Source organism: Parasteatoda tepidariorum, chromosome 4, assembly GCF_043381705.1.
Source record: "Parasteatoda tepidariorum isolate YZ-2023 chromosome 4, CAS_Ptep_4.0, whole genome shotgun sequence".
Taxonomy (NCBI): Eukaryota; Metazoa; Arthropoda; class Arachnida; order Araneae; family Theridiidae; genus Parasteatoda; species Parasteatoda tepidariorum.
The window spans coordinates 49,072,326-49,085,567 of record NC_092207.1 but is presented as its reverse complement, the minus strand read 5'-3'; the positions used below and the strand labels follow the sequence as shown (position 1 = coordinate 49,085,567).

Sequence of the window (13,242 nt, the reverse complement as noted above, 5' to 3'; positions counted from 1 at the left end):
TAAGTGCAGACGATATTTTAAGTTACAAAATCCGACACAAAAACGTACTTTCTCTGAATAAGCCTACTTTTCTTTTGACGGATTCGGATTTCTGACTCCCAAAATATAGGGGGTAGCCCCAATCTGAGAGACATGTTCCCAATAGTTCGGTCAGGAGAGTGCTCCTAAGTTTGGGCCCCTTAATGCTAATTTTACTTTTTGCTTATTTCGTTATATCCCGCAAGCTTTGTAAGGAAACTTTTTTACACACAATTCTGAAATTCGTTTATCCAAAAATAATACCTTTTCGCAAACGTTTCGATTTTTTTAGGCAAAGATAAATAAGTTTTAGCAAATTTATCCAAAGATAGTATTTACTGAAAGTTATGCACGGAATTGTCTTTGGATAACCAAATTTTATAACTGTGTGAGAATTTTTTTTAATTCGCTTAAAAAGTTCTCGAAATATAGAAAAATACACCGAAAGTAAAATTAACATTAAGTGGTTCAAATTTTGGAGTGTTCTCCCGACCGAACTATTGAGATCATATTTCTCAGATGGCGGATCACCCCCTATATTTTGGGGGCCAAAAAACCATATTCTTCAACAAAAAAAAATGTTTATTCAGAGATTAACTTTTTTGTGACTTATTCCGCAACTTAAAATATCGTCTGCACATAGTAGTTAGTATATTTGAAATCACCTTCTCGAGCCATTAAGATTAAGTCCTAGAACGAGAAGATCCGATCATTAGATCAAAAGTTATTCAGGTTGGTTCATTTTTTACTTTGAGAACTGTACATATTTATGACTTTCATAAAAATAAATATTTTATAAAAATTATATATTAAATTACACTTGGTTTTATATTGTACTTTTAAAAAAAAGTTTTATCATTGTATGAGAAGAAACATGTGTTGTTGGTAGTATAGGACAGATAAGAAGATATTTTGACTTACTTCTGCCGATTTTTAATTTTCTTTGAATAAAAGGAGTGCAGATTTCTGGCAACAAAGTAAGTTATTTCTTTTTATTGATATAAATTGCTAAACTTAGCAACTGAAGTGATGTTTGTTAAGGTTTATAAAAGCAACAATCCTTTCTTTTCAAATTTCTGTTCAAGAAATTTAGTTCGTTGAGTTGAGTTACAAATCTCAAATTAATTAGTTTTATCTATTGTATTTTTCTTTTGAGTCCAATGTTTATTTCTATTTGGGTTTCAGTTTCATTTTTATCAAAATTTGAAGTAATAAAAGAAATAAAAATAATAGTATTTAACATTTATTTACAAGACATTAACATTTATCTCAATGATTTTATTTGTATTGTTTTTGTAATTTAAAATTTTTGATGTCTTAAATGACTAAGTACAGTCAAGTAAAAAGGAAAAAAATTGTCTGAAACTTTAAGAAAGAAAAAATATATGTGAAAAGAACATGAAGATGATTAATTACAAAAGAGATAAAATTGTGATGGCATTATTGCGAACACTGGTTAAAATTAGCCAAATGTTTTTTATTTCTGAATAGACTTTCATAAACACCACAGCATTTTTAGTCATGTGTTGCAAAAACTGCATTTGATGTCTGTCCTCTTGTCGTCCAATATTTCGTATTTTATAACCCTTGATGAACAGAAGACCCGATTTCTGGGTGTACGACTACTAATGCTCAACTACGTAGCCATGCAATTTTGAACCCAATTCAGAAGACAAGGGATTTCTGGATAAAGTTTTAGGAGAAATTTGCTTTCTTGGAAGACTTTTTGATGAAAATAACCCACCTTTGAGTTACATGGAGAGGAAGACCACGAGAACCTCCCACGGTTAGCCTGACGACATGGGGACTTTAACCCATGATCCGTCTACCACTGAGGATATTTTATGTAAGCACTGTGGTCGGGACAAGACGGAAGCGGAATTTGTATCAACCTGCTAGTGTCGGGATTCGAACCCAGTTCACCTCATTGGAAGGCGAATGCTTTATTGCTTGAGCCATCAATGTTTTTTAAGACGTCAAAAAATTCTTTTCTTTTTTTCAGTATTCATATTTACATTAAAATCGCCACCAAGACAGTAATTGTGAATAAGCTAATCATAAAAGGAAAAATATGCTTAAATATTATGTGAAAACATTAAAAATGTAAGCTGGGTGAAAATGAAAATAAAAATCTCTGCCTTTAACTCATAGAATTTTCAAAATTGGGCACTTGCACTTCAAGAAGAAGAAGAAGATCATGGATGCCCACACACGTAATCTATGACGTCTGTCCCAGCTCATCGTTTTGAAGTTAAATGGCGTGCATAATTAGTTTGTTTCTGTTCTACATGGCTTCGTGCAAGTAAGAAATATATGGTGCAAAATTTGAAATCGTTGAGAAAGATTCATTGTGTAAGAATATAGAATGTATCATTTAGGAGAATTGATACTTGACGGGCTTGGATTACTCGAAATACATTGGTAAGAATAGTTGTAAACAAATGCAACGTTTCAACTACAAATCATGATCGAGATACCCACACTACGTTACCTGCAGATATCTCATTATTGTCTGACGTATTTTTCAAATATTAGCTAGTTTAAAGAAAATTATTATTTTCCAGATTCAAAAGATGGCAATAAGAGCATTCCTTTTGGTGCTAGTAGGCAGCAGTATTGCTTTAGCAACCCTGAAAAATGAGTGCCCTCCACCAGAGGCGACTAAATGTTCTTGCAAATATCGAGCATATGGTATTTATATTTTTTAAAAAAAGCATTTTATTTTTACGTACTGCGATAGTAACATCTCGTCATTTATGGAATAAAAGCATCTAAGAAATTTCTTATACAAATAATATTAAAAACATGTAAGCTTTTTTTTAAGAAAAAATAATGCTAATAATTATCTTTTAAAGATAAAAAAAATGATGTATTTATCTCAATTATGAGAACCCTAGTTAGCAATGAGTTTTATTTTTGCTACTTATTAAACAGTTAAATATGCTCAAACTTTAAAAAATAACTTCGTAGTTATAATAAATACACCTGAGGGAATTTAATTTTTTCCATATTTTAATAGATATTAAAAAAATTATGAAAAATCAATTATGATATTTTTACGTTAAGTACATTTTTTAAAGGGTAATATCAAAAACTGCTTCATATAAATGAAAAAAACACCTTTTAATTTAAAATAAATGAATTTTTTTAAAAATACTTAACATTTTTATCTTGAAAACTTAATATTTTAAGCTGTATTAAAAATTTAAAACATAATTTTTACAAATGTTAGGTTTCTTTTACATTTTAATTATTTTTAGAATAATATAATTTTTTTCTAACTGTTAGGAAATTAAGGAACTTCACACAAAATCTTCAATTTTTAAAAGCACTTTTAAGTCAATGCATTTAGTAACATTGATATTTAAAGGAAGTTAATTTGCGATTGGCAATTCTTTTTATTTAATGCGATGAAAACAATCCCCTATATAGTTTTACTCATATACAATAGTTAGCTATATACTATCATTTAAAAATAACACAATGGATAGTAAAACTCTCCACTGTGCATTGCGCAAAATAAAAAATGAGACACCCTGAATAAATTTTGATTTAATAATCGGAACAATCCAAAGTTTGAACCCCTCAATGTTAATTTCATTTTTTGCGTATTTCGCCATGTCTCTAGAACTTTTGAAGTGAATTGAAAATTTTTTTGCACATAACTATAAAATTTGCTTATTCAAAGATGATTCCATAAGAAACAGAACTAACATTAATAAAACATTAAAATAAAATATTAACATTAAAATAAAATTAACATTAAGGGGTCTAAACTTTGGACCAGACCATAAAACTATGGGGACCATATTTTCCAGATTCCGGCTGTCTCCTATATTTTGGGGGCCAGAAATCCAAATCCGTCAAAAAAAGAGCAAAATCTATTCAACGAAATTTCAGTTTTGAGTCTAATTTTGTAACTTAAAGTATTGTCTGCACTAATTAATTAGCATATTTGAGGTCACCCTTTCAAATCTTTAAGATTGAGTCTTAAAACCGACCATTAGATCAAATGTTATTCCGTTTCTTATTTTCCATACTGTACAGGACTTAGGAAACGACTGAATTTGTTGTTGTTTACATTAATTATTCCTTAAGGAAACGTATGTAAAATCTATACAATATTCTAGTTTGCTTTCTTACAGAATATTTTAAATAATAAAAAATAGAAAAAATATAACAAAAGTAGAAATATTTTTCTCTTTTGACGCTGACTTTATATCACTTCCTTTTGGCCCATACGTAGGTGACCATACTGATTCTAGTAAAATATAATGTCCAAAGAGGTTAGAAATTTGAATAGAATTTTAGTTAAAATAGCGATTAAATGTTTCATGCATAAGTTTTGCATTATTATGTATAAGCTTATGCATCATCTCAGATGCATAATTCGTTAATATATTAGTCAATTAAATTTTACTTTAAATTGGAAAATGTGGAGCAATAACTAATTTAGATTCACAAATCTTTGGTAAGAGAGCCATAATATTTAAAAAGTCAACATGGTCTACATAAAAAGTAAAGCAATAAAACGTAAAGTCACAAAAAACAGACATATAATGATTTTGAGTTTAGAATCAGGAGCATTCCTTAGTGTTAATCAAATAAGAGAAAGAAAACAGAGAAGTTCAAAATAAAAATCACAAACAGATAACAAGTAAGAAGGTGGTTTCAATAGGAGTGGGAACAAAATTTTCAAACAAGATATGGCACATGGAGAAAGAAGTGGAGATAATAGGTTGAGAACTCCAAGTGTGTTAGACGTAGAAAATAATAAAAATAGATTTCCAAACACTAGGAAAGAATGGAATGTTCTAAAAGGTCATTAACTAAAAAGTTAGAATTTTTCTCACTGTGAAATGAAACCCAGAAATTAGATCAGTGGCTGAAGAGCAGTATTGAATAATTTTAGCAGAGAAAAACTCAAACCTATGACTAGGATTCCAGATTTATAGGGCCATGGAAGATTGTTCAATACCTTGATTTTGGCCATCTTCCCCGATTAATAAGTCAGAGTTTAAGGGTAGGTGTAGTTTGTCCAAACTGACATTAAACATAAATACTCCACTTTTTAATATCAGCAACAGAGACTTGATGGAATAATAAGGTTGATGGAATTTAATTTGTCCGGAGGAAAGAAAACTGTTTTAAACTCAAATTTCTTCTAAATTTTAGCAATTCAATTGTTATTGTGCTTTATTCGGTTCTCTAATTTTTCTTCACGTATAACACATTTCTCCATACTATTTTCTCAGCCCTATTCACCACACAGTCGAACATATTTTGCATTCATATGCAATTCTTGCTCCAATCGAAGCAGCAACAATCAAAACTAAAATAACAAAAATTATTTATACTTTGTAATGGCATTTTTGATTCTTGACAATTCTGAGATTGATTGTGGTTGTTGCCAATGATTGATACCGATACTCTCAAGTATTATAAATGTAAGGAATTTTATAATAATCCATTATATTTAAATATTAATAGGTGCAATCCTGTTTTGCTCTTTTAAACACCCGTGTCTAGTTCTTGCTCTAATCGAAGAAGCTAAATTGTCAACAATCAAAAATGAAATAACGAAATAAATTTATGCTTTGTTATTGCATTTTTCATTGTTCACAATTCTGAATTTGATTGTAGTTTTTGCCAATGATTGATACCGATACTCTCAAGTATTATAAAAGCAAGAAATTTTAATAATCCATTAATTTAAATAATGTTGAAATATTAATAGATGAAATCCTGTTTTGCTTTTTAACATCCGTGTCTAGTTGTTATTCTGATCTAGGCAGCTGAATTGTCAACAATCACAAATGAAATAACAAAACAAATTTACGCTTTGTTATGGCATTTTTCATTGTTCCCATTGTTGGTTTTGCCAATGATTGATACCGATGCTCTCAAGTATTCTAATTGTAAGAAATTTTATAATAATTCATTAAATAAATAATATTCAAATAATAGGTGGAACCCTGTTTTGCGCGTTTAAACACGCGTGTTTAGTTCTTGCTCTAATCGAAGCAGTTAAATTGTCAACAGTCAAAAATGAAATACCAAAATAAATTTATGCTTTGTTATTGCATTTTTCATTGCTCACAATTCTGAGCTTGATTGTGATATTTGCCAATGATTGATACCGATACTCTCAAGTATTATAGAAACAAGAAATTTTAATAATCCATTTAATAAAATAATATTTAAATATTAATAGATGCAATCCCGTTTTGCTTTTAAACATCCGTGTCCAGTTCTTGTTCTAATCTAGGCAGCTGAATTGTCAACAATCAAAAATGCAACAAAATAAATTTATACTTTGTTATTGCATTTTTGATTGTTAACAATGATTGATACCGAGACTCTCTATAATTATAATAGTAACAACTTTTATAATAGTCCATGAAATTAAATAATGCTAAAATTTTGATAGGTGCAGTCTTATTGTGCTACAGGGTTGGTTCTCAAGAGAATCTTCAAGCCAATCTTAAAGCGCTCAATGGATATTCAGTGAAACAATTGACTTTGTCAGGAGTCAATGCTTCATCAGTGCCAACAGATTTGTTCCAGGGGTTGCACATTAAAGAGTTAGTGTTGGATAAATTCGAAGTGGATGATGCTTCATTTCGTCCGAGACAATCTCATTTTTCAGGACTTGAAAGCTCACTTGCGGAACTGGAGATTCGAAGCAGCTTTAAACGAAACAGGCCACTTCTAAACTTAAAACTAGAGCATCTCCGTTCGTTAAAGGTATTTTTTTTTCCTGTTAAGAAGTTAGAAAACTTCCCCATAAATGTACAGCGTGCGGAAAAAAAAATAACTACAGAAACAATTAGGTGGACCTTGAACATTTTAACTAATTAGTGTATTAGTGTTGATGGTATTAAAATTTGAGGAATGAGGCACGATTTTTCTGACGAAGCAAAATCTTTCGTTTTGTAATTGATTCGTATGTTTGACTCTTAAAATATTGGGGATAGCCATAAGCTGGAAAATAAAGTCCAATATTTTAGCAGAGTTTTCAATATTTTAGCAGAGAGAGCAGTCCAATATTTTAGTTTAGCAGAGACAGTTTGAGCCTTTTAATCTTATTTTTAGTTGCTTGGTAATTCGCCGTATTCCTCGAACATTTTTAAGTCAATCAGTAGAAAAATTGCATATAATTATAAAACTCGTTTATCCAAGGTTAATTACATGTTAAAAAAATGAATAAATATTTTTTTCTGCTTATGGTTTTTTAATCATTTGATATATTGAAATGAATGAAAGATTTTTGAATTGTAAGACATAAAATTCCAACAATCCTTAAACATCTTAAATTTTATTTTCGGAATTGGAACATTGAACTTTTGGATTTTGTCACCATGTGTTAAAAATTTCTTGTCCCACTATTCATTATTCAAATATTCTCAATCCTTAATAAAAAAATGAATATGATTTAGAAAAATTAAATAATAAAAATAGTAAATAATAATAAAAATAATAATAATAATAATAAATAATAAGAAAATGTATTTTGCATGCCTTAAATAAATAGGTTTTATGTTACGAGTTAAAAGTAATAGAAATATGGTTACGGACCACACGAGGAACACACGAGGTCTTCCTAGTAAAATTCCGGAAAGTCTGAGACTGAAGAATTGAAAATTATATTACTAAAAATATTTTTTTTTTTGCATATGACGAGCTGATTGCAAAATATTAGCTCGATTTTTTACGGTTTTAATTGTTTAATTAAAACTGTAATATGGGCGAATGACACGTGTTTGTTTTAATATGAAATGCCATTTACGAATCCCTCAATTCAGTTCTAAGAACAGTATAGTTTATTCCAAAATTACCGCATTTAATAAATATTAATAAATTCTTTTTAAAATTGTGGTAAAAGAGTAAACACGATTGTAAATATATATTTCAGTGAGAAAGAAAGATAAAAACCGCTGTTAGAACTTGTCGAATCTAACAGCGATATCAATGTGATCGAATCATCAATGAGAAAGGCGTGATTAAAGACATGACTCGACAAACATGGCGGGTTTTCTTATAAACACCTTTCATTAATTCTCAGATTCCTTCGGCAATAAAACCAGTTGTGATGCTTTCAGTCCTGTTTTCCTCAGTATTGATAGTATTTGAGCAGCCCTGGCTCAGGGGATAGAGCGTTCGTCTTCCAATGATGTGAGCCGGTGTTCGATACCGGCAATGGCTGGTCGATACGAATTCCGCATCCGGCTTGCACCGACCACAGTGATGACGTGAAATATCCTCAGTGGTAGACGGATCATGGGTTACAGTCTACTTGCAGTCAGGCTAACCGTGGGAGGTTCTCGTGGTCTTCCTCCCCATGTAATGCAAATGCGGGTTCGCTCCATCAAAACAAGCCCGCCACGATGGCAAATTTCTCCCAATACTACTTGATCTAGGAGTTCCCTTGTCTTCTGGATTGGGTTCAAAATTACAAGGCTACGGAGTTGAACATTAATAGTTGTAAACCCAAAAATTGGGTCGGCTGTTCAGCGACGGTTATAAAATATGAAAAGTATTGATAGTTTTAATTCAATGTCGTTTTTATTATTTTCTTATTTAAATATCAATTAGCTATTTTTAATATGTATACTGATTTTGTTTCATCTTTGACAAGAATTCTAAAAATATATATTTAGGGTGGCCATCATGGAACTCTCATTCAATAAGCTATTGTTCTATGAATTATTTGTATATTACAGATAGCTTTGTTTGAAGAGAATAAAATTCCTGAAGTTGGGAATGATTGGTTCACTAACGGTCCTGAGAAGTTGATCAACTTGATATTTGAAGGAAATGGAATAGAAAAGCTAGGGGACAAAGCATTCTCATCTCTAAGAAATCTCCAATTACTGGCAGTTGCAGGAAATCACCTAAATGAAATTTCAAGATCTATGCTGCCCACACCTGCCACGCATCTTCAAAAATTGGATTTTGCGTCAGTATTCTTTATACTTTTTTATGAATAACTTTAATGACTTGAGAAATCTAAATAACGTGATAAATAAATTATGTTATTTTTTTGTGCACCAATGGAACACATTAATAACGTTTTATTTAATGATTGAACTTTCGCGCAGTAGGATTTAATATTATTGGTTTTCGACCTTAACCTTAATTAATTAGTACCTCAATTTACTAATTAATCAGTAACCTAATATGTTAATTAGTAATATTTAAACCTTAAATATACTAATTAATTAGTTCAAGCATTGTATTAAGTAGTGGAATTAGACACAAAAATTTTAAACAAATAATGGGACCATATTCTCCAGATTGTGTCTATATTTGAATCTTCCATATTTGAATGTCAGGAAATCAAATTTATTGAAATTAAGGTATGTTTGAATAACAGTTTTGTGTTCGATTTTTTATTTTAAAATGTGATATGCACAAATTAGTGACCATATTTAAAGTTAGTCTCTCAAACCATTAAGATTGCTTCGTGGTATTTAAAAACTGTTTATCAGATCATCAGTTATTAAGGCGTTCTGTTTTTATCCTCTCTATCGTAGTATGTACATTGAAGCGTAAAGTAATATTTCAACTTGCCGTAATTAAAATACGTTGTTGTTTACTCTTTAGTGGATTCACGTTCCATAGATTTAACTGGTATATGTTGTAATTTTTTGTTACCTCCCATAATGGCTGTGTTGTTTGATTATACATGAAGATATAATACCCGAGATTTTTTTTTTAGTTCTGATTTCTTGCTCACGAACTTGGGCCTGAATCTAATTAATCTTGATAGTATAAACTTGATCCTGAATATGAATTTTGAGGTATAAAGTTACATTTAGTGAACTTACATTTTAGTGAATTTGTATTGTTTAATATAAAAGAGTATACGTTGCAATATTTTCTCACTATCACACTTGTTACTCTCTAACTCTAATTCATTGTTTGTGAATTCTGTTCTTTTGGAATTTGCTTCCTGCTACCGAAAAGTCTCCCTAAGATTCAGGGAACTCTTTTGTCATAAATTTTATTGTATTTTTGATTGCGGACAATCTATTTGCTTCAATTTCTAAAATTAGCTGATTTCGTTCAAATTTTGTATCTATTTTATTATTTAAATTGATTCTGTATCTATTTTATTCTAAAATTGACTGATTTCGTTCAAATTTTGTATCTATTTTATTAGTTATTTTTTCATGGAATTTCCTTTGGGTAAACTAATTTTTTTAACTGTATGCAGAATATTTTCCATTTACAAGTTATGGCGAAATACGCAAGCTATAAAATTAGCAAGAAGAGGGTAACCTGAAACCTGCTAATCAATTTGTTTCATTGATATGAGTTAAGAAAATAGAAAAAGTTTATCTGTGGTAATTGTAATTAGGTGAACCATCTTTTTGCATAAAATTATAAAACCCATTTATCTAAAGACAAGGCAAAAAATAATTTTACTATAATTTTATATTTTATAGTTAAGAAAAAAAATAAAATATTTGAAATGCTTTAAGGTATCATAAAATTTTTTACAACACTTTAAAAGATGTTAATTTATCGTGACGAAAATCTAAAATTTGAGCTCAGTCAAAAAATTGAAAATATGATTATTTCGATGATTTTTATGGTGAAAAAATATTTTTGTCAACAACAATTTATACACTGCGTCAACAGTTATGTACAGTTTGAACAAAGTTTTGAGAATAGTTTCTGAGCGAATAGAATATGTTTATTCCGAAAAATTTGATTTTTTGTGTCTGATTTCGTAACTTAAAATATCGCGTGCTCCAATTATCATATATCTAATTAGCGAACCATTAAGATTCAGCCTTAAAACCCAAAGATCCGATTGTTAGATCAAAAGTTATTCAGGGTGGTTCATTATTTTCTTTAGCGCACTATCATAAAGAAGAAAATAAAATTGCCAGTTTCTGTATTTTACCTTTATTTAAAATTTTCATTTTAAAAATGAATTATGGAGCAAAGAACTTCATTTAGAACACTTAAATTTTTAATAGATAACACTCAATTTATGATGCCAAGAAAGGATTATTTTTCTTACAAATTTTGTTTATTTCAGAAACAACAAATTAAGAAAGCTGCCGAGCAATATTTTTTCAGGAATGCCATCATTGACAGATGTAAATATTGGAACCAATTTGATTCATATCCTTCCTGAAGATACTTGGTCGTCTGCGCTTTCAAATTTGCATAATCTGTATTTGCATGGTATGTAACTTAAACTATTTAGAGAATATTTTGTTAGTAGCTAGTTTCCTTGTTGTACTTAACTTTTTTGCTCCTAAGAAAAAATTCTAGAATATCAGTCATACAACGGACGTAATTAATTTTTTAAGGTAAATTTATAGCTGAATTTTTCGTTTAAACTTTGCATTTTACTGAAAATTCATATATTTTGATCGGGATCGAACGCAAGACCACACTGTGTAAGACGAAAGGCCGGTGTTATGGTGTCAGTTGGTATAGGATAAAGACTTCTGCTTTAGGGCATACTACCATTTATTAATCTGATTCCTTTACAAAATGAAGACAAAAGAGCTCTGAAATGTTCGAACGTGTAACATATATCCGTAATTGATTAGGAGAGAAATATAGCATATTTAGAACAAAACAGTTTGATTCTTTTGTATTATAGTTTTTTAATTGAATGTTGATTGATTCTATCAAATAATTTGTTAATTGCTTGATTGTACTAACTTGATTCTTTATACATTGTATATTGTATAAAGAATCATTCTTTAAACAAAAATATTATTAGATATATATATAGCAAAATAAATAAATAAAAAAAAACACGAAGAAAATTAAGAAAACAATAAGTTTAATTTATTGCGCATAAGCTGCAAGTAAATAGAACTCATAAAATAAGCTCAAAATGAAGATAAAACAAAGGAAAATTACAGACATATGAAAAAAAGGGTAAAAGGAAAAATAATAATGAAAAATTATTATTATTTTTTTCAGTTTTTTGTTATTTTTATTTTTATTATTATTTTTCTTTTTCCCCCTTTTTTCATGTCTGTAATTTTCTTTTGTTTTATCTTTATTTTGAACTTACACACACATATATATATATATTGTCTTTTTAAAAATATTGTTTTCCGTTAACCTTTTTACACTACTTTATAAGTTTTAGAATTAGTATTTCATCTAAAAGTAATTACCTTTTGTTCGTAACAGAAATTGCATAAAATTCCATTGAGATATTTAAAATCCCTTGTTACAAAGGCTTTAATCTGCCAATTAGAGCTTTTAAATTTCGAAATANAAACAACAGTCATAGTCTAAAAATGCAGAGCATGCGTTCAATGCAGTCTACATTGCCGGTAACATATATAAATCAAGTACTGCAATTTCTTTTTATTTTTCTCTAGATAATCCTCTTCAATGTGACAAAGGTTTGAAATGGGTGTGTAACCAAGATGTTGATGTTATTATTGCCAGTTGTGCCACACCAGTTGACAAAAAAGGACTTCCGCTCACACAGTTTTGCAAATCCTAAATTGACCTTGTTACTTATTCTAAAGGAAAATATGTTTTTAAATGAAAATATTGCAAAATTACCGAATTGAGAAACTCAGATAAAAATGATGTCGAACTCAAAAGAATTTATAAAATTTATTACTTCCTAAGTGTTTATGCTATTTTTCTTTGTGTGTCATTTTTTTAAAGATATTTATAATAAAATTTTTTTACCATATTTATAATATAATTTTTTTGCAATATTTAAATCTAATTATACTAGAATTTAAAGTTTTAAAAGGCTGGAAAGCTTTCATAGATTCCTTTTCATCATTAATTTATTCTTGTTTTATAAAATAATAAAATTGTTATTTGAATTTTTGTTTGAGTTACTATGAAGTTAACTTTAAAATCCCTTAGGTATGCATCTAAAGATATTTTAAATGAAAATCTCATTAAAAATGTGATATATGTGTTTTTAAGAACAATACTTCGTAAGATATCGTAAGATAAACATGTTATTTTATCTAATTACTATTGGCTGAATACCCGTTCTTTGTACGGGGTGAAAAAACTAGGAAAATAATCAATAAATCATTAAAAATGCTAAAGAATTTAAGCAGTTAAATTGAAAGACATATACCAATACAATTAATAAAGCCTAAATAATTCAAAAAAATTATATTAATTTCTATAGTACTTACCCCTTTTGAAGGGCCATTCAGTCCTCTTTCCATAGTAATATTAAAATTGTACAGTATTGCTGTA

General features: G+C 29.2%; 1 protein-coding gene across 1 annotated transcript; it reads left to right on the top strand.

The window, feature by feature from the left end:
• The first annotated feature begins 916 nt into the window (after nucleotides 1-916).
• LOC107454488 (leucine-rich repeat transmembrane protein FLRT3-like) lies at nucleotides 917-12,644 on the top strand. Its single transcript, XM_043040452.2, has 6 exons — nucleotides 917-995; nucleotides 2,583-2,709; nucleotides 6,449-6,765; nucleotides 8,742-8,977; nucleotides 11,072-11,220; nucleotides 12,387-12,644. Exons 2-6 carry the CDS (start codon nucleotides 2,592-2,594, stop codon nucleotides 12,512-12,514), a joined length of 948 nt encoding a protein of 315 aa, XP_042896386.1. The 5' UTR covers nucleotides 917-995; nucleotides 2,583-2,591; the 3' UTR covers nucleotides 12,515-12,644.
• Nucleotides 12,645-13,242: the final 598 nt, after the last annotated feature.